This window comes from Accipiter gentilis, chromosome 14 (assembly GCF_929443795.1).
Source record: "Accipiter gentilis chromosome 14, bAccGen1.1, whole genome shotgun sequence".
Classification (NCBI taxonomy): Eukaryota; Metazoa; Chordata; class Aves; order Accipitriformes; family Accipitridae; genus Astur; species Astur gentilis.
Genome location: NC_064893.1, coordinates 18,733,834 through 18,755,213, shown reverse-complemented (window position 1 = coordinate 18,755,213; position 21,380 = coordinate 18,733,834). Strand labels below are relative to the sequence as shown.

The following is a 21,380-nucleotide window of genomic DNA, read 5'->3' as shown; positions in this document are numbered from 1 at the left end:
GCCAGCTGCAAGCTGAGCCTGGAACAGTTGCAAGGATGCATCACAGTTATTTTTACCATCTCCTGGCTGCCCCGGGTATGTGCAAGGGAAAAGAGGCAGAAAAAGTGCACCTGGGACCTGGCAGGCGTATCCAAGGGCTCCGGGGAGCATGTGCACCTAGACCACACATTGCACAGGGCTGTCCCCAGCCCCTGGGAAGGCTGAAAGAGGTCCAAGAGCTGGAGCTGTCGAGCATGGCCATCATCAAATCAAACTAAAATGGAGGCAGGTACTAGAGAAACAGGCAGGGGAGGCCTACAGCAGCAGAAACAGAGGATCACCTTGCCAGGAAGCACGAGAAGGGGCTTCGGCCACGGGGGAGCTCTGCCATGTATCAAAGCAAAGCCCTGGGGGAGCCATTTGCACTCCTGTGTTGCTAAAATCTGTTCTCGGTCCCTATTGGGATGCCTTGGGGTCAGCATGAATTTCAGCGTGGGAAGGAGCAGCTGGAAAGTGACAGCAAAGTCAAGGGCAAAACTGCCAGTGGCAGGAGGCAGTGGGTGCCCCTGGCTCCTTCCACAGGTGCTTCCAAAGTGCACCCCGAAAGCCACCAGCAGGGAAGGGGGATGTGGCCTCGGCCCCAGCTCTGGTGGGTATGCCAGGGCTCTGCTCCCTAGGTTGGGGGGGCACAGGGACACAACTGGGCAGGAATTAAATGAAGCACCCACTTACCAGCACCTTGTGAATAAATGATGCTTCACTTTACCTCCCTGAGCTACTTGCTTGCGGAAGAAATGCAAGTCACTTTTGGAAGTGGAAATATTGAAGCATGGGGCAGAAGCAGGCTGGCAGGGGCATGGCACCCCGGGCCAGAAGTACAACATGAGCCTATAGAGAACCCAAAACCTGCCCAGACCCTCCAAGGGGGGTTAGATTAAAGGTATAAATTCTGGCAAACTTTATGCTGAGTCAGCATCTAATGCGGCCCCCCCCAGCCACTGCCAGCCTGTCCCAGAGCTCGTCGCACTGTTGGGCTCTCCTGACTCCTCCGAGTCCAAACCTCGCAGCACAGGGACAGGAGACCACAGGACTGCCTGAGCTCAGCACCATCTGCAACCAGCACAGCTCAGCCTGTGGATGCCCGCCTGCCTGATGCAGCATTTACAGGTGCCAATGGAGCCGCCACTGCAACCCAACAGCACCGGGCACCCCCAGAGCTGGGCAGGCATGGTCCCTGCAGGGGCACTGCCAGGGAATGGGAGATGGAAGTAAACAGGAGCCAAGAACCCATGGGGCATACAGAGTGCCCATCTGCCACACCATGTCTGCTTTGCCTGACGAAGAAAAGCATCCATGGTGCAGATAGATCATAAAACCAGGCAGCACCCAGGGCCGCTTCCCAAAGCCGCCATGTGCTCTTCAGAAACGAGAGCCCTTACGTGAGCTACCACCAGCTCTTTCTCCAGTGATTCAAAATAGCAGGAGGGAAGCCCTTCAGCTGCATCATGAATCATCCCTGGGAGGCAGAGTGGTTATTTTTACAGCGTTCTGGCTCACGTGGAGTCGCCAACGCATCGCCCCCTGAGATGGGCTACACTGCCACAGTGGGGGACACGATTCTGTCCCTGCTGGGGGCCTGCTTCATGGGGACTGGGACTCCCAAGGGATCATCATCCCATGAGATTCCCTATTAGGGGAATGTGATGGTAAATGCCATCAGAGAGGATTGCCTTTGCTCAGGGGAAAAGGGAAAAGCTGTGCTGCTACCGGGGGTTAGCTTGCTCGTGGAAATAGCCTAGCATTGCCCAGGATGTTGGTATTGAGTCCTCTCCCCTCTCCCTGTGCCCGCTGGCTCCTGTGAAAGCCAGTGGCCACTTTGCCTTTGCCGGGGTCTCACCCCTTCAGGCAGCACTGCAGACCACTGTCACCCTCCACAAAAACAAAACTAAAAGGGGGAGAGAAGAAGGACTGGATCTTGCTAAGCACAGGGATTAGGATGCATTGACATATGGCTGGGCTGGGCACCCTGCAGTAAATCATAAAAGCTTCAGCACCTCTGTCACCTCAGGTGACAAATGTTGACCTTGTAAAGAACAATGCAGCAGGCACGGGACAAGGGCACATGCCCACCCACCCTGGACTCCCTGTCTTCCTGCCACTGGCTCTATGGGGCAGGATCCTCATGGACTGGAGCAGCAGAAGAGCTCTTTCAGTTTAATTGCCTGAAAAAGCCCCATTTGTTGGGGCAACAGCATGACAGCAAGCCACCAGCTCATCCCACTCAAGCACAGAGGACAGACAGGCTGTGTGCCATCACCCTCCTGGCCGCTGGGTTTTGGGACAGCATGGCACACACCCCTCCTCGTCAGGGTCCTCGCCAGCCCCGCTCCCGAGCCCTGGCCAGTCCCAGGGGTCTGCAGGGAGGAGGGCTGGAAGCAGGGACAGTGCAGGGAGCTGGCATCACAGACAGGGCTGAGCCGTGGAGTTTGCCACCCTCCACCGGCACACTGCTATCCGTGTGTGTCCTGTGGTAAGAACAATCCTGTGGCAGCACAACGAGCTGGGGAATGCGCTCAGGTGCAGGGATGGAAGCATGAGGACAGAGGTGGGATGCTAGGCAGTGGTGATGGGCTCGCTGTGCCACCCCAGCACCCACCAGCAGCCCGGTCAGAACCTGTGCTCCCATTCCCTGCAAAGGCTGGCACAGGAGCAGGGTCAGCTTATGCAACATGGTCCAGGGTGAAATATTTATCAGGCTGTTTAATGGAGAAACAGGCTCCCCTCCTCCTCCAGCTGGGAGGAGGGGAGCGAGCACACAAACATGGGAAGGAAGTGACACGTCCCTGCCTGCCACTGGGGCGGGAGCCATGGCCCCCCCCCGGGCCCTCTCCAGGCTGCCGGGGGGGGGGGGTCCCTGGAGTCTCCAAGCATCCCTCTCTGGGGAGTCCTCGATGTCCCTCGTTCCCCAGAAAGGGGACCTTGTGCCACAGAGGGGGTTGGGGCATTCAGGGTCAGGGCTGCAGCTTGCAGCCGGCTCTTCCCCACCGAGCAGGGACACAGAGAACCTCAAACTTTGGGCCACAAACCGGTGCCAGCAGCTGCATTCAGGCAGGACCAAGAGGTGCTGGAGTGAACAGGGGAGCTGGGAAGTCACTGGGAGCCTGCTGGTGTGGTGGATGCATGGACTGGTTTCACAGTGGTCCCACGCTGCCTTCCTCGTCCCCGCATAGGAGCTGCAACCGCAGGCACCCCCCATGCAAACGCTGCCCCAAAACCAGGGGGAAGGTAGGGGAGGGGGCCAGGCAGGAGAGGAGCCGAGTGGGGACAGGGGATGCCGAAAGGAGAAGCAATCCCATCCAGACCCATCGCCCCAGCCCCCTGGGGTACAGCCTCTTTGGAGGAGCAGAGGGTGGCAGGATCAGCCCCAGCTCCCATCTCACACATGGGAGCGCGTTGTGTTGCAGAAGGGAAAAAAAAAAAAAACAAACAAACTTCCAAGGACCAAAGCACATCCTGCAACCCCAGGCAGTGACAAATGCTTGTGCATTTCAAGTTCAAAATGGAACACCCCCACCCCAGAATAACCCCAAACCCCTTGGTTTCTCAGGTTGGAGTCCCCACCACCCCTCGTGCCCCCAGCCACCTGAGCACAGCCCTGCACCAAAGGCCAGTCAGTAGAAACCTTTATTAAACACGAAGCCCAGAGAAACACAAGCTTGTTAAAAGGCAGTAAAAGTGAAAGTGCGTCTCCAGCCTGGCCCCGGGGGGCCCTGGGACCCCCCTCTCTTCCCTTCTGCCTCTCCCAGCCCCAGTGGGCCAGAGAGGGGGAGACAGAGCCGAAAGGCTGAACGGCTGCATGGGGAGGGGAAGAAAAGCCTGGAGACAGCATTGGGTCCTCGCCCACAGAGATGCACACCCCCCCAGGACACCCCTTTGTCCCCCCAAAGGGACATGCACATGGTCCCAGGGCTGCCAGCCCCAGCCCCAGCCCCAGCCCCCCTCCCGCAGCCACCTGCCACCACAGTGGCCTTGCCAGCAGCCCCGTTTTGGCCGCGAGCAAAGCTGGGATGTGCCAGTGAGCCCCCAGTGGGGCCCTCCATGTCGTCCCCCCGACCAGCACCGTCCCCCTGCTCCCTCCCGCCCCCCGTGTCCCGGGAGAGCTCCTACACACCATAAATAATAAATAAATACCCCACGCTCAGCCAGGCTGTGGGCAGCCCCCCATGCAGGGGGGGACAGCTCCAACCCAGTGTCCCCGCATCTCCACCACCCCCTTCCCAGCACAACAAAACTTCTCGGCACCCCCACTCTGCTGCATGGCCCCCCCACCCCCCAACCCCCTTGGGAAATTAAACACTGTCCCCAGGGGACAATAATAAATTAATCAAATCTATACACAGGACTGCTTAAAGCTCTGTAACGGGCAGCTGGGGGAAGGGGGCAGCGGCTCTGCCCTGGGCAAGCCCCCCAGTGATCATGGCCCTGTGGGGAGTCGTCCAAGATGGGACCCCGACCCAGGCACCCCCCTCGCAGAACTGGAGCTGGGGACGCCACCGGCCCCTGCCGGTCTTGGCGGGGCTGGAGGGGCAAGAAGAAAATATTGCAAAAAGGGACAGGGAGAAGAGCTGCAGGTGCTGCAGCTGGAGGCGCTGCCTGCCCTGCCTGTGAGGGCAGGAGCCCGGGGGTGCCCCCCCCCCCCACCTGGCAACTCCCCTGTGAACACCCAGGCAGAGCCTCAGAAGTCCAAGGGTGTGAAGTCCCCAAAGTCGCAGTCGAAGAGTTCGCTGATGCCCTCGCCCTCCTCCAGGCCAAAGTGGTAGTCCTGCACCTGCGGCGGCGACAGGTTGATGAACTCGTCCGCCAAGAAACCCGAAAAGTCCTCCCTGCTCTGCTCCAGGAGGGCGTCCATGGAGGCCAGTGGTGACAGGCTCACCTCCTCTACCGGGCACTTGCTGGGCAGTGCGCTCGTCCCAGGCAGCAGTGTTTCTGTGAGGATGTGAAGCAGCTGTAAATTCCACAATACTTGCCAAAAAAAAGCAACCCAAAAAGCAGGTTTTGGCTATGCAGGACAACCTGCCTTCCTGAGGTGCCCAAGCATCACCCCAGCTCCTTGCTTGTGCTGACAGCAGAGGGGCTCACAGCTGCAAACGCAGCAAGAACCCCTGGCCAGAGCCACCCTGCCATCACCCCTGTCCCCAGCCCCAGCCGCCCACCTTGCTCTCCAGGCAGCAGCGGCATGTTCACATCCTGGGCAGGATGCAGGAGCGGGGAAGCTCTGGGCTGCGAATGGCTGGGAGATGACTCCTCTGCAGGGGCTTTGAAGGGGCTCTTGACGGGGCTACAGACCCCCGAGCTGTCCTCGGGGCAGAGGAAGACGTCGATGGGGCCCTGAGTGCTTCGCACGGAGACCTGGAAAGCCTGGGATAAGGGGAGAGGAGTGAGATAAGGAGGCGCAAGGATGCCCAGGGAGCCTGGGCTGGGCTTTGCTGAGGGCTGTGCAGACATGAGGAGCAGAGGGTGGCCCCAGCTTACCTCCGCTGGGTCCGAGACCTGCAACTGGGTCTCTGGGGGGGCTTTGATAACCATCACCATTTGCTCCGAGGGGTCCACAATGCTGCGGAGATCCTGGCAGGTCACGTAGGCTGCGGTGTGGTGGGTCAAGGAGCAGACACAGGGATGTTTTCACACAGCAGCGGGGCAGGTGGCAAAACACCCTGACTTGCAATGCTGCTGGGTGCACCTCGGGGCTCAACTGCCACACACACACCCCCCCCCCCCCCCCCCCCCCCCAGCCGGCCCCATCCCGGCCCTGCACCAAAGGATATTGCTGGTTGGCAGGGTCCTCAGTGAGCAGGCGCAGCTGCACCGTGCACGTCTGGATGAGGTCGTCCAGCTGCCGCTCCGCCGCCTGCAGCTCCCACAGCTCCTTCTCCAGCAGCCGGTGCCGGCCGGGGGCCCCCACGGTGGCCTGGTTGCCCCTGAGGAGCACCGCAGCCATCAGAAGCCTAACCCCACAGCTCCCTCTGCCCCACACCGTGACTCTCCCCACCTGGGCCAGGCTAAATCCCACCCCATACCCAGGGAATCAGCCCAGGGAGCCTGAGGGAAACTCACAGACAACACAGGAATACCAATGCTGCTTGGGAGCCACCTGCAATTGAGCACAGCCTTTGCCCAGGGCTGTGGACCATGTGAAGGGGGACACCACTCGAACCCAGAGCAGATGGTCCAGTGACACCACTCTGCGCTTCTCCATCCCAGCAAGACCCTGCTCCACTCCAAGCCTGGCCCAGGCAGCTCCTCCATCCCAGCGGACAGCCAGGCACAGCCCCACAAGCCCAGCCCAGGGACGTACAGCCACTGGATGTTGTTCTTGGACTTCTTGGTGATGAGCTGGATGCCCTCCAGGACGTTGGTGATGTCGTAGATGCGCCTCTTCTGCACCTTCAGGACCTCGGCCGCCCAGTTGAGGTCTACCACGCCATCAGGCGACTGGCTCAGCAGCTCCAGGAAGCGCTTGGTGGTAAGGTTCAGCGAGGTTTCATACCGGGACTTCTCCCCAGGAGACTTTGCCCCTGCCAGCCACCGAGGACAAGTGTGATTTAGCCACAAGAGAAACCCAGTGCTGGAGCCGAGAAGTCCCAAAACATCCCCCCCACGCACACAGATGGCTTGTGGACCAAGACCAGCACCCTGAAACCCATCTGGTTTCTCAGGGCAATGGGGTGAGCTCTGCATATCTTCCATGGGAAGGATGCTGCAGGACCCGGCGCGGGCTCTGACACCTGTGCTCAGCTGTGACCACAAGCTCAGTTGTGACACCAAGGTGCCAGGCAAGGGTCAGCGGGGAGATGATGGAGGGTCCACCTGGGTCTGCACTGACACCATGCCGGTGGCTACAGCTCCATCCCACAGGGAGGGATGGAGCCAGCGTGGTGCCCAGCAGACAGGCAGGACAACCATGCCACCAGCCCAGGGGGACAGCAGCACGGGCTGGAAAGAGCGGCCAAAACCAGCCCCAGGAACAGCCTCTCCAAACTGACACCAAGGGACTGGGAGAAGCTGCTAGGGACAAGCCCAGAGTTGCAGCCCAGCCTGTGGGCAGCAGAGTGGGGCTCCCGGACACCCTGCTCTGGGCTGGGCTGGCTTGGGGTGGGGGTTTGGGGGAGCAGAGCCAGTACCTTTAGCGGGGTTTCTGGCCTTGCCCCGGCCCACCGGCAGGCTCTCTGCTATGTACTGGTGATCCGTCTCCAAGTTCAGCTTCCTCTTCACCTGCAAGGGATGGGGCTCATCAGATGGATGGCTACCGCCACAGCCCCCCACAGTGCTCATGACAAGAGTGCAGCTGTGATAGACCCCCAAGGGATCCCCCCCTCAGCCAGGGGCACAGCACCACGGGGTATGGAAGCTCCTGCTCCTGACAGGAACGGGTTGACGGGAGCAGCGCCCCGACTGCCCCGCATGCCAGCGGGAATGGGGGGCTGGCCCAGCCGCGGGGGGCCCCACCACGCTGCGGGGAGCACCCCAAAGGGTGGAGGGGAAGGCAAAGCACGGCCCAACTCCCGGGCACGTGGTTTCTGGAGCGGCAGCTGGGGAAGGCAGGTGTGCTGCGTGGCACGGTATGGCGCGGCACGGCCGGTATAGCATGGCACAGCTGGGCACAGAGCATGGCACGATATAGAGCACGGCATGGCACGGGGTAGCGGCGTATAGCAGGGCACGGCGTGGCACAGCCCCGCCCGGCCCGGTATATAGCCCGGCCCGAGGAGGCCCAGTACTGCACGGCTCGACACATAGCGCGGCCGGGTATACATCACGGCCCCGCCGAAGCCCGCAGGGTCCTGGGCTCCGCCGCCCCCGCCCCCGCGCCGCCCCCTCCCCGTCCCGGCCCCCGGGGGTTACCGGCGGGCGGCCCAGCGCTGGCCGTCTCGGCGCGGCGCCGGGGCGGGCGGGCTGCGGCGTGGCGAAGAGCAGGAGGTCGGCGTCGGGGTGGCCGCTGCCCGCGGGTTCTTCGGCGGCGGAGACGATGAGGAGGTGCGGGGAGGCGCTGCCCAGCAGCGCCGCCAGCCCCGCCGCGCCGCCCGCCGCCGCCGCCATGGCTCACATGGCCGCCGGGGCGGCGGGCGGCGCGGCGGGCAGGGCGCGGGCAGGGGCGCGGCCCATGCCGGGCGCGGGGCCGCTCCGCTCGGTTCGGCTCCGCGCCCGCCGCCGTATTGTTCGGCGCGCCGGCCCCGCGCGCCTTTGCGCGCCAAATCCTTTTTGCCGCGAAAGCGGCGCGAGCCTCCCCGCCGCCCGCCCATTGGCTGCGCCCGCCGCCGGGCGCCGCGGCGGGTAAGGGAGGGGGAAGCGGGGACGCCGTCCTATTGGTTACCGCCGCCGAATCGACGGGCGGTGCCGCTCGCTTATTGGTGGCGGACGGCGGCGCCGGACCCGCTGACAGGCGGCCAATCGGCGGCGCCGCGCCGAGGCAGGGGCCAATCGGGGGGCGGCTCGGGGACGCGCCGCGTGGGTGCGGGGGGCGGCGGCGGCGGCGGAGGGGGGGGGACGGCGGCGACCGCCGCCGTCCCCCCCCCCTCCGCCACCCCGCCGCCCCCGGGATCCCCCTTCCGAATCATCCCCAGCGACGTGCACGGAGGAGTCTCGTGTGTCCCGGGCCCGGGCTCCGGTTCTTACCCCGTCGAGGTGACGGGTTTCCGGCTACGGGTGCAGCTGTTCTGCGGATGGCGGGGGAGGGTACTGGCACCCACACCCACGAGCAAAGTTCATATCGCCCTCCCCCGCGGAGTCTGCCCACCCCTGGGGCCCGGGTGAGACACCGGTGGAGAAAAGGCGGGGGATTTGGGGCTCTGGGGGTGTCCCAGGGTGCCCCCCCGACGTCCCCCTTTCCCGGGGGGGGGGGGGGGTGACGGTAACTCCAGCCTCGCCCGGGCTGGTAGCATCCCCTCGCCGCAGGGGCAGCCCCGCAGCAGTGCTTGTCAAGGAGCTGGTGGGCGTCAGGGGGTGCTCAGCCTCGCTGGGGTGCAGCCTTAGTCTGCTGTACTGTGGGGGCAACGTTCTCGGGGGGATGTTGGGACTCTTGGACCGCGTTTGTAAGACTGGTGGAGGGAAGAAGGGATGAGTTCGGGATTGTGCCATCTCCCTCGTTGCAAAGCTGCCCCGACACTGTGGATGAGGCCGTCAGGCAAGTCGTGAGGCTTTGGGCTCTGATACTGCTCGAGGGGTCCAGCTCGCATGGAAAGATGGGGATGCTGCAATCCACTCTGTCTGTTTGCTGGATGATTCACGACATTTTGTGTTTACAAACACCGAACAGCTGTGGACCTCACGAGCTTCTTCAGCACTAGTTGATAACGCCTCGCAGCACAGAGGCAGCACAGAGAAAAAGCTCTGCTGGAAGCAAAGCCGCACTTGACTGTGCCGGCAGCAGGACTGTGCAGCCAGGGGGGAGACAGGGGCAGAGGGGACGGCAGCCGGAGCTGGGAGTAGTCCCGCCACACCGAGAGAGATGATAGTCCACTCACGAGACACGGCACAGGCGGCTCCCACCATCAGCATCTACCACGTGCAAGACGCTGATAACCTTCCTGCTGCATGAGAAAGCATAATTAAAAAGGAAAGAAAAAAAAATCCTTCCAATAAACCCCCCCAACACTTAAAGACTAGGCCTTTCCCGGGGCCCAGAGATGTTGAAGCTCATTGGCAAAGCGTGGAGTGTGAGTCTCCACCAGGCACCCAAAACCCCTCTGAGCCTATCCTAGGGTTTAAACCCTCTGTGCCCTCCACGATCTGCCCCATGCACCCCTGGGGGACCCCGTGGTCAAGCACGGTGGCCTGCAGCCCCTTGCCGCTGCCGGGCAGGGCTGTGGGCCAGCACTGGCTCCTGGCCTGCTGCTGCTGCCAACCCCGACCTGCCTGGGATGCCGCAGACAGGGTGTTTTTTCCACCAGTGCGTGGGATGCGGGAGGCATTCACAGTGATGAGTTAAATCCTTTGCTGCGGAGCAGATCCTGACATGCAGTGCCCCTGTGCTGGCCTAACAGGTTCCAGGCTTTAAAGGATTTTATGCTGGATACTTTGGCAGTGGCTCCAATTCCCGTGCAGGACAGCCAGCACGGAGCAGTGCCATGATTTCCCTGGATTCCTACATCTTTAAATACGCCAGTAACATACTGCATGTCCGTGACCGATCATACCACCTCTCCGTGCCTCATTTCTTCATCAGCAAAGAGCAAATAGAAATGCTGCCTTGCTTAAGGGAAATTAATACAGTTAATTAACGCTTAGCTCTTCTAATATTCAAGGGCCTGCTCTCTGGAGCCCTTGCACTGCAATATCATCATTACTGTGAAGCATAAGCAACAGTTAGACCAGATGTTTGCCCACAGTTAATGTTTCTTCCATCTGGGGAGGGGAGAAAAAGGCAACCCCAACAGCCAGGCGGGAGCAAACGGCTGGCAGTGCTCTCCCCATCCCTGGGGAGCCTCGGCCAGGCGCTTCCTGGGGTGATGCAGGGTTTGGGACACAGCTGCTGCACCAGCTGCTCTCGCTCTGCTCACAAAGGCTGGTTTCCACCCCCCACCCCCCTCCCCAATTCATGCCAGAGCTTATTCGGGGGGAGCAGGCTGTGCTCTGCCCCCCTTTCCCCTGAGCCGCAACGCTGCCTGGCTGCACTGCAACTTCTCCGAGGCTTTTAGTGCTGGCAGCGCTGAAAAAAGGGCAGTTGCAAAGACAAATGAAAGGCAAATGTTGGTGGGAGAAGGAAGGGCAGGGGCTTTTCTTGCATGCATATGAGGGAAAGCAGATGAACCCCGTCTCCTGCACAGCTGCAGCCTCCTCCCAGTCTCACCAGCCCTGCTAAGGAGCGGAGACGTGCTCCCAAGATTAGCTGTCTGGCGGGTGCTGCACAAAGATAAAAGTCCTGTCTCCATGGCCGCACTTGGTCATGAGAGGATCAGGAAGGCTATTCATACACTTTGTACCCCAGCTGGATTTACCCCGCAGCAGTCAACGAGTTCAGGTGGGTCTTGGCTGCCTTGCCCATCGGGACAGGCTCAGGCCAAGGGGTGTCTGCTGGTCCCTGTGCTGAAGGAAAAGCACAGACCGGGGCTGCAGATGGAGCCGGAGCTGGTATCTACGTTGTGAAATCATCTCCTGGCAGTGGCAGCAGACAGGAGGAGAGCTGGCAGGATGCAAACCTGCATCTCTGTGCTCAGCTAACCTTAGCACGTAGGTGTCCCAGAAGCACGTTTAGTGTCCTTGTCATCTGTAGCGAGGTCCTACTTTCAGCAGTTCCCACACGGACTGTGCTGAGCTGTCACACTGGAATGACTGCGTTGCGTGAAGGGAAGCGCGACTTCCCCCAGGGTCTCCTGCCAACGCTCCTGCCCCCAGCGCTTTGGTTCAGGTGACGGCGAGCCGACAGTGTGGCACACTCTTGCTGCAAGAGGACCTGCGGAGGGGACAGGCAGCTGGGGAAAGCCCAGAGCCCCCCCAGTCCTGCGATCCTGACCTTGCTGCCCTTCACCTGTCACCTTAACCATTGCCTTCTTTGTACGGGAACCAAAGTGATTTTCTGATAGCACAAATAAAATGACTAAAGCTTCCTTGCAGCACAAGGGAGGCCGTCACTGGTTTGGGCGTCTTCTCTCAGATCCCAGTCCCAAAAGCTAGGAACTGCCTGTTCCCTTGCATCTTGTTACAGAAGACTACACCAGCAGCTCTTCTCCCAAGACATCAATCAGGTCAGCTACTTTCTTGGATGCTGGGCACAACAGATTCAGCAGTGTTATTTTGTTCTCTCGTATAATGGCATTTGTTATTAGAGCTCACAAAGTAGAAGCAACAGGGGCATGGAGCCCACTCGCCTCCCGCTCTGCTCTTCACAGCTAAACAGGGCAATCTTGTTCCAGCCTCCGTAAGACAGAGTAGTACAAATGCCTGGTTTCCCTGCCAGTTGCTAAAAGCCACTCTGTTCGACAAGGCTCTTCGACCTCCTTCACTCAAGGCCTGCAGAGGAATGGAGAGGCTCAAGTGTTTTTCTCCTTGCACAGTGGCACGTTGTGCAAATAGCCTGGTAGTCATCAAGCAGTACATTTGGGAATAAGCCCCTTGATGTTGCCTTCTGTGCTTTAGCCTTTACTTAGACTTAGTAACTAGCTAGTCCAAGTTCACTTCCCAGCAGGTTCAGAGCACGGTCATTAGCACTGTGAACCCCAAAGGAACGTAAAGTGTCAGAGCAAAACCTGTAGCTCGCTCAGAGCTTCACTTAGAACAGAAGAAGGGCTCAGGTACAGTACAATGTTTTGAGAGGGGGGAAAAAAAAACCACTTTAAGATAGGACTGACATCAGTTTGGAGGTGTTAATTTGGCTTCTCATGGGCCTGGCCTGGACACTCCAGTATTACAGCAGCTACAAGGCAGGAGGTTTTGTCTTACAGCTACTCAGCATTCCCCTCGCAGAGGGACCTTCTTCTGCTTGGGATCAGGACCTCCCTTACCTGCCTGTGCCATAGGGAGCTCTTCACACAGGGACTGCTTTATCTCTACTACCACAGCTGTTACCTCTATAGCGTATTCTCTGTAGCTCTGAGCTTGGAAGAGACAGAAAAATCATCTATATACATCCTTATTTTGTCTTAACTATTTGTGTATGTCCTTATTTTGTTCAGCTAACCGGCAAAGCAGGTTCGGACTTGTGTCCAGTGCTGCGTACCTATGCCCTGCTCTGGCAGATGGTCTTGCTGCAAGCTGTCTGCCCTAAAGAGGAGTATTTGGGCAAGGACCAGGCACACAGGTGTCCTGGGTTAAACCACGACAACAGGCTGAAGCCAGGACTCCACATGCGAGTGGGGCAGTCACCAACAGAGCTTCCTCCAGCCGACTTCTCTTTGAACACTTGCATGCTCTCTGCAACCACTCGCACACGTTCCTGGCGGACTGCAAGGCACCAAGGAGCGGTCTGCCCTGTAACCATGTCACCCCAGGAATACCCAATGGGACAGACGGACTCTTTGCTAGCTGCAATGCAAGAGCCAGTCACACTCTGTCCCATTTACACTGCATTTGAGTGTCTCCAGTTTGTACGTGCTACGAACCTCCCAGCATAGCCCCAATTTGAGTCACTTGGTCTGAAAACACAGCACGCTAAGCAATCCAAACAGCTATGGCATAGGAAAGTTCATGCTTAAAAACAAAACAAACCAGCCACCCCAATTTGCCTTTGCAGCTAGGATCCTTACCCGAGCAGGCCAGTGTTGCAGCGCTTAAATCTGATGGTGTGGTCAATGCAGCACTGGCTATTGCCTCCAAGCTGGTAACAGGAGGGCACAACCAATGCCAACAATGCACTCTGTGCATGACTTCTCTACATATAGGGCTAGTAATGTGCAGTAATTAAGCATTACTTCATATATTTTAGCTTAATAATGATGACAGTAGAAAAAGACAAAAAATTAGGTTTTTATTATTATTATAGAAAGCACGGTATTATAAAATTCAAAGAGTGATTATACAGAAATAATCTGCAAATGAGTTTAGCAGAAAGTCTTGGACTGATGTACTACACTGACTGCACAAGGAGTCACCACTGCCCCCCTTTCCACACATTTTAAAAACCAAAAACTGAGACATTCCTACAAGCTTTCTGATCAGCATAATTACAAGTTACCTGAGTTTATGTTCTTAACTTTTTTCTATGCTGTCAGAAAACCAGGGCCTGGATTACACAGCAACTATGAACACAAAATATATACCAAGGGTAATAATATTGTATTATAGAGCATTTAATTTTGTTTTTCCCCCTCCTCACTACCAGTCTCATAAGGAAATGAGACAGATGAAAATTCCTCTAAGTGAAGAAAAAAAAGTTACCTCCTCCAACAATCTGGTATGAACACACAGGTTGAAAATTCAAGATTAGCACTCCTAAATATTAACAGTGGCAGACAGACATTAAGCTGGATAGCATTACGCCTTATTTTCTCTCCTCCCTTATCTGCTGGATTTCAAAACCAGTCTCAGAAAACCAAACATGTTCTGCTCAGGTTGGCATAATCCAGGAAGACAAACACAACCTGAGAAATAGGAAACAGCACGTGGCTTGGGGTACTATCTGAAGGTCATATTTATGCTGACACACTGAAAAGGAATTTGAGTCACAGCAGTTTCTTCTGTGTAGAGGTATCTGCATGGGGTTCTGGTTACTCCACTACCACCAGCCATCCATGACAGCTCCCAGCTGGCTGCAGAGCTTGGCATGCACAGGGGACCCTTTGCAGTCACAGGGGGGCCGCACGGACACCGGTTTTGGTCTACTTCAGCAGTGAGAGATCATCCCTGCACTTCTCCCCACCCAGCTCGGTTTAAAGCAGAGCTTGAACTATGTACGCTACCAGGGCAAGAAAGTCTCGCAGCACCAATATCAAAGCTCTTTTGCAGCCTGTCCCTCCTGGCCCAGCGGTCCAGAGCAGGGGTGGTTATTGCCCAGACACATGGATGGCGACCAAGACAAAGCACGCCATCACGCTGCGAACACAGGTTCACATCTTACAGCAGAAGCAACCTCCATAAGCACTTCTCTGTGGCACTAATTGGACAAGCCCAGGTTTTTCTTTCAGAAATATCTTCCCCTTAACTGGAAGGATCAAACACAGTACAGAAAACCTGAGCTAAACCAAATGCCATGCACGCATTTAATTTTCACCTTTGTTAAATAATGTAATTGTCCCGGAAATGGTTCTTCAGCAATCCTGATGGGCAGCGCTAGCATACAAGCTGGCCTCCAAAGAGAAGTGAAGCACAGTGGGTATGCTAGGGCAGCATGCAGCGGCAGTAAATAACCCTGAGCTTGCTTTGTTCCTTCATAAAATAAATGATTAATAGCTCACTATAGCCAGTCTACTGTTCAAGGCTTGCTGAAAACTTTTGATCAGTTTGATTTGTTAACCTTTAAAACTGCCTCTAAAAGAGGCTTAAAAACTGAAGGAGAAGCATAATTTTAAAATGAACACTTCAATTTCATCCAGTAATCCTAATTTTTGACAAACTGAGCTAAGCATCAAGATGCTCTGCTCCTTTTTAGAGGCACTCAGCATCTCACAGCCAGGTGTCGAGGAAGAAATAACAAGGGAGAATAAAGTCGATGTAGACAAACAAACGCACGTTCATCTTGAAATTCAAAACCGATCAGGGCTGGGGGCACTTTGTGATTCTTAAGCATTTGGCTGATTCGCAGGTGGCTTCCCAACTGCCTCTATTTCTTCTGGTTTTAATGCTAATAAAAAAGGAACACAAACAGCAGACACAATTCCCCACACAATGCAATGGGGGAGGGCAGGGAGCGTAACTTATGTATCCGAAAAGTCTGACTCAGACAAATTACTTCTAGTTCACTTCCTTACTACACGCCCGCATTGTTCCAACACCTTGGTAGCATAAGGGGTTCATCCCCAGCTATCTGGTCACAGAAACAGCAATGCAGACTAATGCCATTAAAGAACTGTTCCAATTACTTCCCCGGGGAAAGAAGTGACTTGCAGCTTAACATCCTGCCCCAACGCAGCAGGAAAACCAACCGTCCGCAAACACCCGGCTAATGGCTGCTGCTATAGGGGACCTGCTCCTGGGATGAGCTGCAGTTTGTCTTCCAGGGATGGCAGCTGGGTCCTGGATCAGAAGTACAGATGGTTGGAGGCTCGGGCACAATTTGCTCTGAAAGTGAAGTTGGTGATAGATTCCCAAGAGAAAAAGGGCATTTTGAACCAAGTATGACTGATGGCCGCTGCTGCCAGGTTCATACTAGAAACTTGCTATTGGCTAGTTTTTGCCATCTAGAGAGGACAGAGATACTATGGTAGTGTAAAAAGGACAGGACAGGTCACTTGTCCTTCATGTGGCCAGAGAAGCGCTGCACAAGCAGCCACACAGTTGCAGTGGTAGAACTACTAGCAGAAGAAAGTAATTTTGCCTCTAAGGGAATCACAAGCCTTTCTCAGAGAAAAGAATGCCAGCTATAAATTAAAAAGGTTAAAAACTTCTTACGGACACACAGCTCACATAACCAGCCTGCACCATCTTCTGCTACAACAATTATACACGGTCAAGGATTTGTGAGTCTAATAGTTTTAGGGAGAAATTCTCAAGCCATAGCTGTCAGATTGTGGAAGGGTTTTCTGAAATCCCATTAAAGCTTGCAGGCATTCAGCAATATTAGCGGAATACTAACATTCTTACTTGGAACAATATTGAGGCTTCTGACATAAAACCAGAATGCTGCACTTGTACTGCTTCAGATGTCCAGCAGTGGTGCAAATAACGATACAATGTTTATAAAGCAATCAGACCTCACCTGTAGCTTCAGTATTTTTTCTGTACTTGAATCTTTAAGCTTACCTCCACCAAGCAAAATATTTAACCATGAAGAAACTTATAGCTTTCCTGGGGTCTACCTGATTAAATACTGATCAGTATTCAAATTCAAGTGTTAAGTACAGACTGTAATAGCACGTGAAGTTAAATGTTAAAGGTACCACAGATAGTTATTATGGCAAAGCAGTATCTTGGTTTTTGGGCACCAAACATGAGTAAATCACGGATTTGCATGACATGAGCGCAACGAAGCTTCTGTCTCTATACTGTAAGATCTCACAGTGAATGGAGTTGGACTCGCCCTTAGATTCAGTTACTCCTACTCCACCTGAGCCACTCAGGATGGAATTCAATCCCAAACATTCCAGCACCATACAGACTATGGGGAGGGGAACATTTCATTCTCCCTCTTGCTGACAGACAGTGGAGAAATAAAGAGCAAAGCAGCACTCAGAATATGTGTAATAGTAGTAAAAGAGCTTAGGAGGACAAGGAAAAATTACTTAAGAAATTGAGAATTTTTTTAAGTTCAGGTAGCTTCTAAGCAGAAAATGTGCTGTTTCAGTCATACCATTGAATATGACAAATTGCTAGAGCCTGGTGTGTAAAGAGACTGCAAAAGACAATGAAGAACAGCATCAGCAGGATTATGAAATTACATGGTCATGTCAGGATGGAAAAGCGGATAGGTACAGGAAGAGTGAACAAAACAGTCCTGACTGACCCAAAAGGGAATGGTTAGCACAGGGAACTTAACGACTCTCTTGCAAATATCACCACATAAAACCAGTGTGTCAGGAATTATTTTAATGTACATCATTCAGTGAACGGTATAGTGTTAAAAGGCAGTGTAAGCACTTTGCACTGTTAACGGTTTGAATTTATTAATTTTAAACCAGTTTTTGTTCTCAGCTATCTAGTCAATCTTCTGTTAAAGCCCAGCGTGTGCCGCACTGTATCTGGGGCTCAGTAGTGTATTTTTAAGAGGAAGATTTGCTCATATATTCATCTGCGGCCTCAACCTGGCTCAGCAACAAGCCCGCACAAACTACAGGTACATTTAAGTTTGAATACAGCTACCAAATACCACTGCTGCGGAGGGTAGATTCTGGACCCAAGAGAAACCCATGTGCTTATCTTCCACCAAAATAAAAGTGCTTGTTAAAAGTGTTGCTTGCTTCTACATATAAAGTACCCAGTGTGATATCTGAGGGCGTACAATGTGCCTCAGCTTGTTTTCAAAGGAGTCTAAGTTGTGTAACTGGTTTTGGTATTTAGTTCAAACAGCTTTTAAAAACTTCTACAAATAAGTGTAAAATAATTCCAGGGTATTAATTAGTGCACTCTGCAGAGGGACAGATTCAGCCCAAGTACACGAAACTGAGCAAAAATAGTCCTTCCACGCCTGACTTACCAGGCTCATACCAGACAATCTTAACAGTTTTATTCTCAAACATCTTATTGTCTCCCTGAGGGAAAACTGCAGAGAAACTCTCTTAAGGAGCACACAACTGTCCTTGTAATAGTTTAAACAAGATTCCCAGTCAGCTACAGAAATCAAGAAATTATGTCCCTGCTTTCAGATCTGAGCAGGTCCCCCACTCCCATCACACCACAGCGAGCACAGCAGCACAGAAAAATGCTTCTGTCTTGCAAGCATGCAGACAATCGCTAGAACATTTTTCATCATTAGACATACTCTCCACTTACCATCAGGCTGTCATTTTGTAAGTACATTTACTGTCTTTAAACACAAAAAACCCTAAAAGCCATACTTGCAGGGAAAATAAGGCCTCTTTTTAAAAAAAGACTGCAACAAGTTTTCGTGGAGTATTTACTTGCTCTAAACAGAGCCAAGAGAAGACTAATTAGAACATTTTGGCCAGGACACAAGAGGCAACTCTGCTTGACAGATATTAATTTAAAAAAATCACCAGTCAAAAGCAATAGAATCACCTTTTCTCTTAGCTGCTGGAAGGTACCATCCCATTCAAAGGTGTTTTACAATGAACCACCTACTTGCTGTCTGTTCTTTTGTTATAAATGAGAAAGTCAGAAATGTCATGCCAAACATTACTATCGTCATATAGGTAGGTCATGGAGGACTGCAGAGAAGGCTGCAGAGTTTGCCGGTGGTATTCAAAGAGCCAGAGAACTGTCCCCCATATCAGAGCAGCGACAAGTGGAAAGGGATCCTGCTTTGGCTGTGGGACATAGCCCTTTTCCACTGCCAGCCGAGACAAGCCAAACAGGATACGAGAAAGCAGGTACATAATGATCTGCATGAAGAGAAAACCCAAAGAACATTACGTCAATAACCTGACTAGATAGACTAGCCATGTTAAGCGACTAAGAAACAACAAGCCAGGCAAGAGGGGTAGAAACAATTTACCCAACTGAAAAGCAAACAGGTAGGTTCACACATCAAGCAGTCTTTATAAATGGAGATGTTTGTGTCTTCCCTACATCCTCAAACTCCTACTTCTCTGCTGGTGCTCTGATTTAAGACAAGTTACACTTCACGCAACACATCTTTGCAGTTGCACAACTTTTGGTTTTGCTCAGTTAATGCTAGTCACAGGGCAGCCCTGCTAACTTGCCAAGCAGATACAAACTTGGTAGCCCGGACACATCCTAAAACCAGACTGAAGGTATGTTCTTGCAGGGCATTGCACAACACCACTTTTGATTAATCTGCATCTGTGTGTTTTACTGACTGACTAATCTGTGACTGCGTTAACAATCAGCTTTAAATCAAACATCCTCTGAGCAGCTTTTGTCAGGTTAACCAGTTAAGTGTAGCTCAGTAACTGATTGTGCTCTACACTCACAACATTCAAGCTAAAGGGTTTAACCTTGCAAGTAGGCAGAGTAGGAGCGCACAGTCAGTTACCACAGCTCAGATGACAGGTGGGGTAACCAAATGGCTTTGGATTGTGTGACTGCCTGCCTGCCTTCCTAGGTATATGGGTGCAGTTCTGGAGGTAAACCTGGGCTTTTAGCACTCAAACTGCACACACCGTTCACAACGGCACACAACCACCTCTAGAGTTTGAATGCAGAGCAACCAAAACAAGAACTTGTGCAAAGAGGAATATGGTAAAAGAGTAATGCTACACGGTAAGAACCACCAGAAACATGCCAGGCTATACCAACCACTTCCTGGCACATGATCATCCAACTGTTGGGCTTTTTTGTCAAGGAAACTTTTAAAGAACACATTTACCTGGCTGTTGATGGGATTGTTCTCACCGAACACTAGCCAACCCCCAATGCAGGCTGCAAAGAAAGAATGAAATGGAATTTTTTTCCCCTGTAGTCGGGACTGCAACGCCATCAGCCCCTTGTAGGTGGACACAAAATACGCCAAGTTCCGGGAATGAGTGTACGTAGCCTGAGCAATCGATTTCAATTTCTCTCTTAAACTGAAGAAAAGAAACAGACAATTAGCAGAGCAAAAAGGTAGGACCACTGCAGTCACTCAGCCTGGATGCTATGCCCCTCTGGCTGGCCAATCTAGGCGGATAGCTGGGGCACCCCACGGGACGTCTTGTGAGGGAAGAGAAATCCCTTCACCTCTGGCTCACTCATCAGAATACAGCTCTACTTAGGCTGTAGACTGTGCTTCTGTCTAATTCTATGACTAGTCAAGCAGCCTTTTTTTTAAATTTTTTGCCTCAGCGCAAACCTCTGGCATAAGCGGGGAAAGCCACAACGTGCACTGCTATAGTTTGGCTTCCCTCATTTGAACGGAGAGCAGAGTGCTGCTGTTTGCATCTGGTAACTTCTCCTCTGCCCACTGGTTCTCATCAGCCGTTCTATGAGTGATTGACCCCCATGACTATGTATATTTGTGTGTGCATATGAGTTGTCCTGCTTAGCTCTCGAGAACAACAGGCTATGAACACGGCTCACATATCCTTCTGCTCTTTAAGCGCTCTGGTAACATGAAAAATTGAATGCTTTAATGAAAGCGTTCTAAGCAGTAATGCAGAAATACAAAACTAGGGTTCATACCTTCCACTCTTGAATAGAAAAGTCATCACCAGGGCATGCGGGCCACGAATTTTTGCTCCATAACTGCAAAAGCAAATAGATATTGCAGAGTTTTTGTATTATAATGCAAAATGATCATATTTCTATTCTACTGACAACCAAAAGATGCTACTTAAGCAACTACGTCTTACTTGTAAGTCAGCCCAGTAGCAGCAGCACACCAGACCAGAAGGAGCCCAGGCCACAGGCTTACGGGAACACGCACCCCAATAAGCCAGGCCCAAAGGGGACCCCAAAACCAGTTAAAACCCCACCTACGGGTGAGAGGGACGGAAACGCCTCTCCCGAACCTCCACCGGCTTCCTTACAGGCAAGGAGGACACAGGGCGAACTTCCCGCGGCTCTCGGGGCGACTGGGCCCCGAGGGAACCGAGACAGCACCTCCTCCACCTCCCCCTTCCCCTTCCCCCCCGGGCCCGGCGCCCCCTCCCTCCCCTCAGCCGCCCCCGCCGCACTTACACGGCCCCGTTGCGGAAGCCCTTGAGGACGGCGAGCGCGGCGCGGTAGCGGTGCTGCTGCAGGAGGGCGTTAGCGGCGCGGAGCAGGGCGCGGAGCGCGTCCCCGCCGCCGGCCATGGCGGACCTCCCGCCGGGACCGGCCTGCGCCGCCGCCAGCGCGCACACTTCCGGGGGCGGGACCCCGCCCGCCGCACGCATAGGCTCACCCTGCCGTCCGTCGGCGCTCTTGGCCAACAGGCGGCGCCACCCTAATAGCTCATGGGTGGGGAGCGTCTGCCTTGCAGCCAATGGGGGGCGCCTGGAGCGTCTCGCCCATCCCCTCCTGCTGAGGGCGGCGGCGGGGCCCCGCTCGCCGCTGGCGGCCCCGCGGGGCGGCCCGGCCCGGCGCGGCGCGGGTCATGGGGCCGGGGGGCGCGGCCCTCCGGCGGCAGAGGCGCGGGGCGGCGGCCCCGCGGGCCCCCGCAGGCGCCGCGCCGGGAGCCCGACCGGGGCAGGTGCGGCCGCCGGGCCGCTCCCGCCCCT

At 54.7% G+C, this 21,380-nt stretch overlaps 2 protein-coding genes across 2 annotated transcripts; both read right to left on the bottom strand.

The window, feature by feature from the left end:
- Positions 1-4,294: 4,294 nt before the first annotated feature.
- Positions 4,295-8,076, bottom strand: E2F1 (E2F transcription factor 1). The gene is made up of 7 exons (XM_049817585.1): positions 7,882-8,076; positions 7,161-7,251; positions 6,335-6,554; positions 5,805-5,957; positions 5,512-5,626; positions 5,193-5,397; positions 4,295-4,965 (listed from the first exon to the last, which is right to left on the bottom strand). Exons 1-7 carry the CDS (start codon positions 8,074-8,076, stop codon positions 4,715-4,717), a joined length of 1,230 nt encoding a protein of 409 aa, XP_049673542.1. The 3' UTR covers positions 4,295-4,714.
- Positions 8,077-13,434: 5,358 nt separating this feature from the next.
- Positions 13,435-21,056, bottom strand: PXMP4 (peroxisomal membrane protein 4). The gene is made up of 4 exons (XM_049817599.1): positions 20,860-21,056; positions 20,362-20,424; positions 19,571-19,769; positions 13,435-18,623 (listed from the first exon to the last, which is right to left on the bottom strand). Exons 1-4 carry the CDS (start codon positions 21,054-21,056, stop codon positions 18,360-18,362), a joined length of 723 nt encoding a protein of 240 aa, XP_049673556.1. The 3' UTR covers positions 13,435-18,359.
- Between the last annotated feature and the right edge of the window lie 324 nt (positions 21,057-21,380).

Coding starts and splice junctions, on each gene's coding strand:
- E2F1 (XM_049817585.1), bottom strand. CDS start 8,076: ATGGCGGCGGCGGCGGGCGGCGCGGCGGGGCTGGCGGCGCTGCTGGGC. Junction 6,555..7,160: donor GGCCAGAAACCCCGCTAAAG/GTACTGGCTCTG, acceptor GGTGGCTGGCAG/GGGCAAAGTCTCCTGGGGAG. Junction 5,958..6,334: donor AAGAACAACATCCAGTGGCT/GTACGTCCCTGG, acceptor GGTGCTCCTCAG/GGGCAACCAGGCCACCGTGG.
- PXMP4 (XM_049817599.1), bottom strand. CDS start 21,056: ATGCGTGCGGCGGGCGGGGTCCCGCCCCCGGAAGTGTGCGCGCTGGCG. Junction 20,425..20,859: donor GGCTTCCGCAACGGGGCCGT/GTAAGTGCGGCG, acceptor TTGCTTTTGCAG/TTATGGAGCAAAAATTCGTG. Junction 18,624..19,570: donor ACAATCCCATCAACAGCCAG/GTAAATGTGTTC, acceptor CTCTTCATGCAG/ATCATTATGTACCTGCTTTC.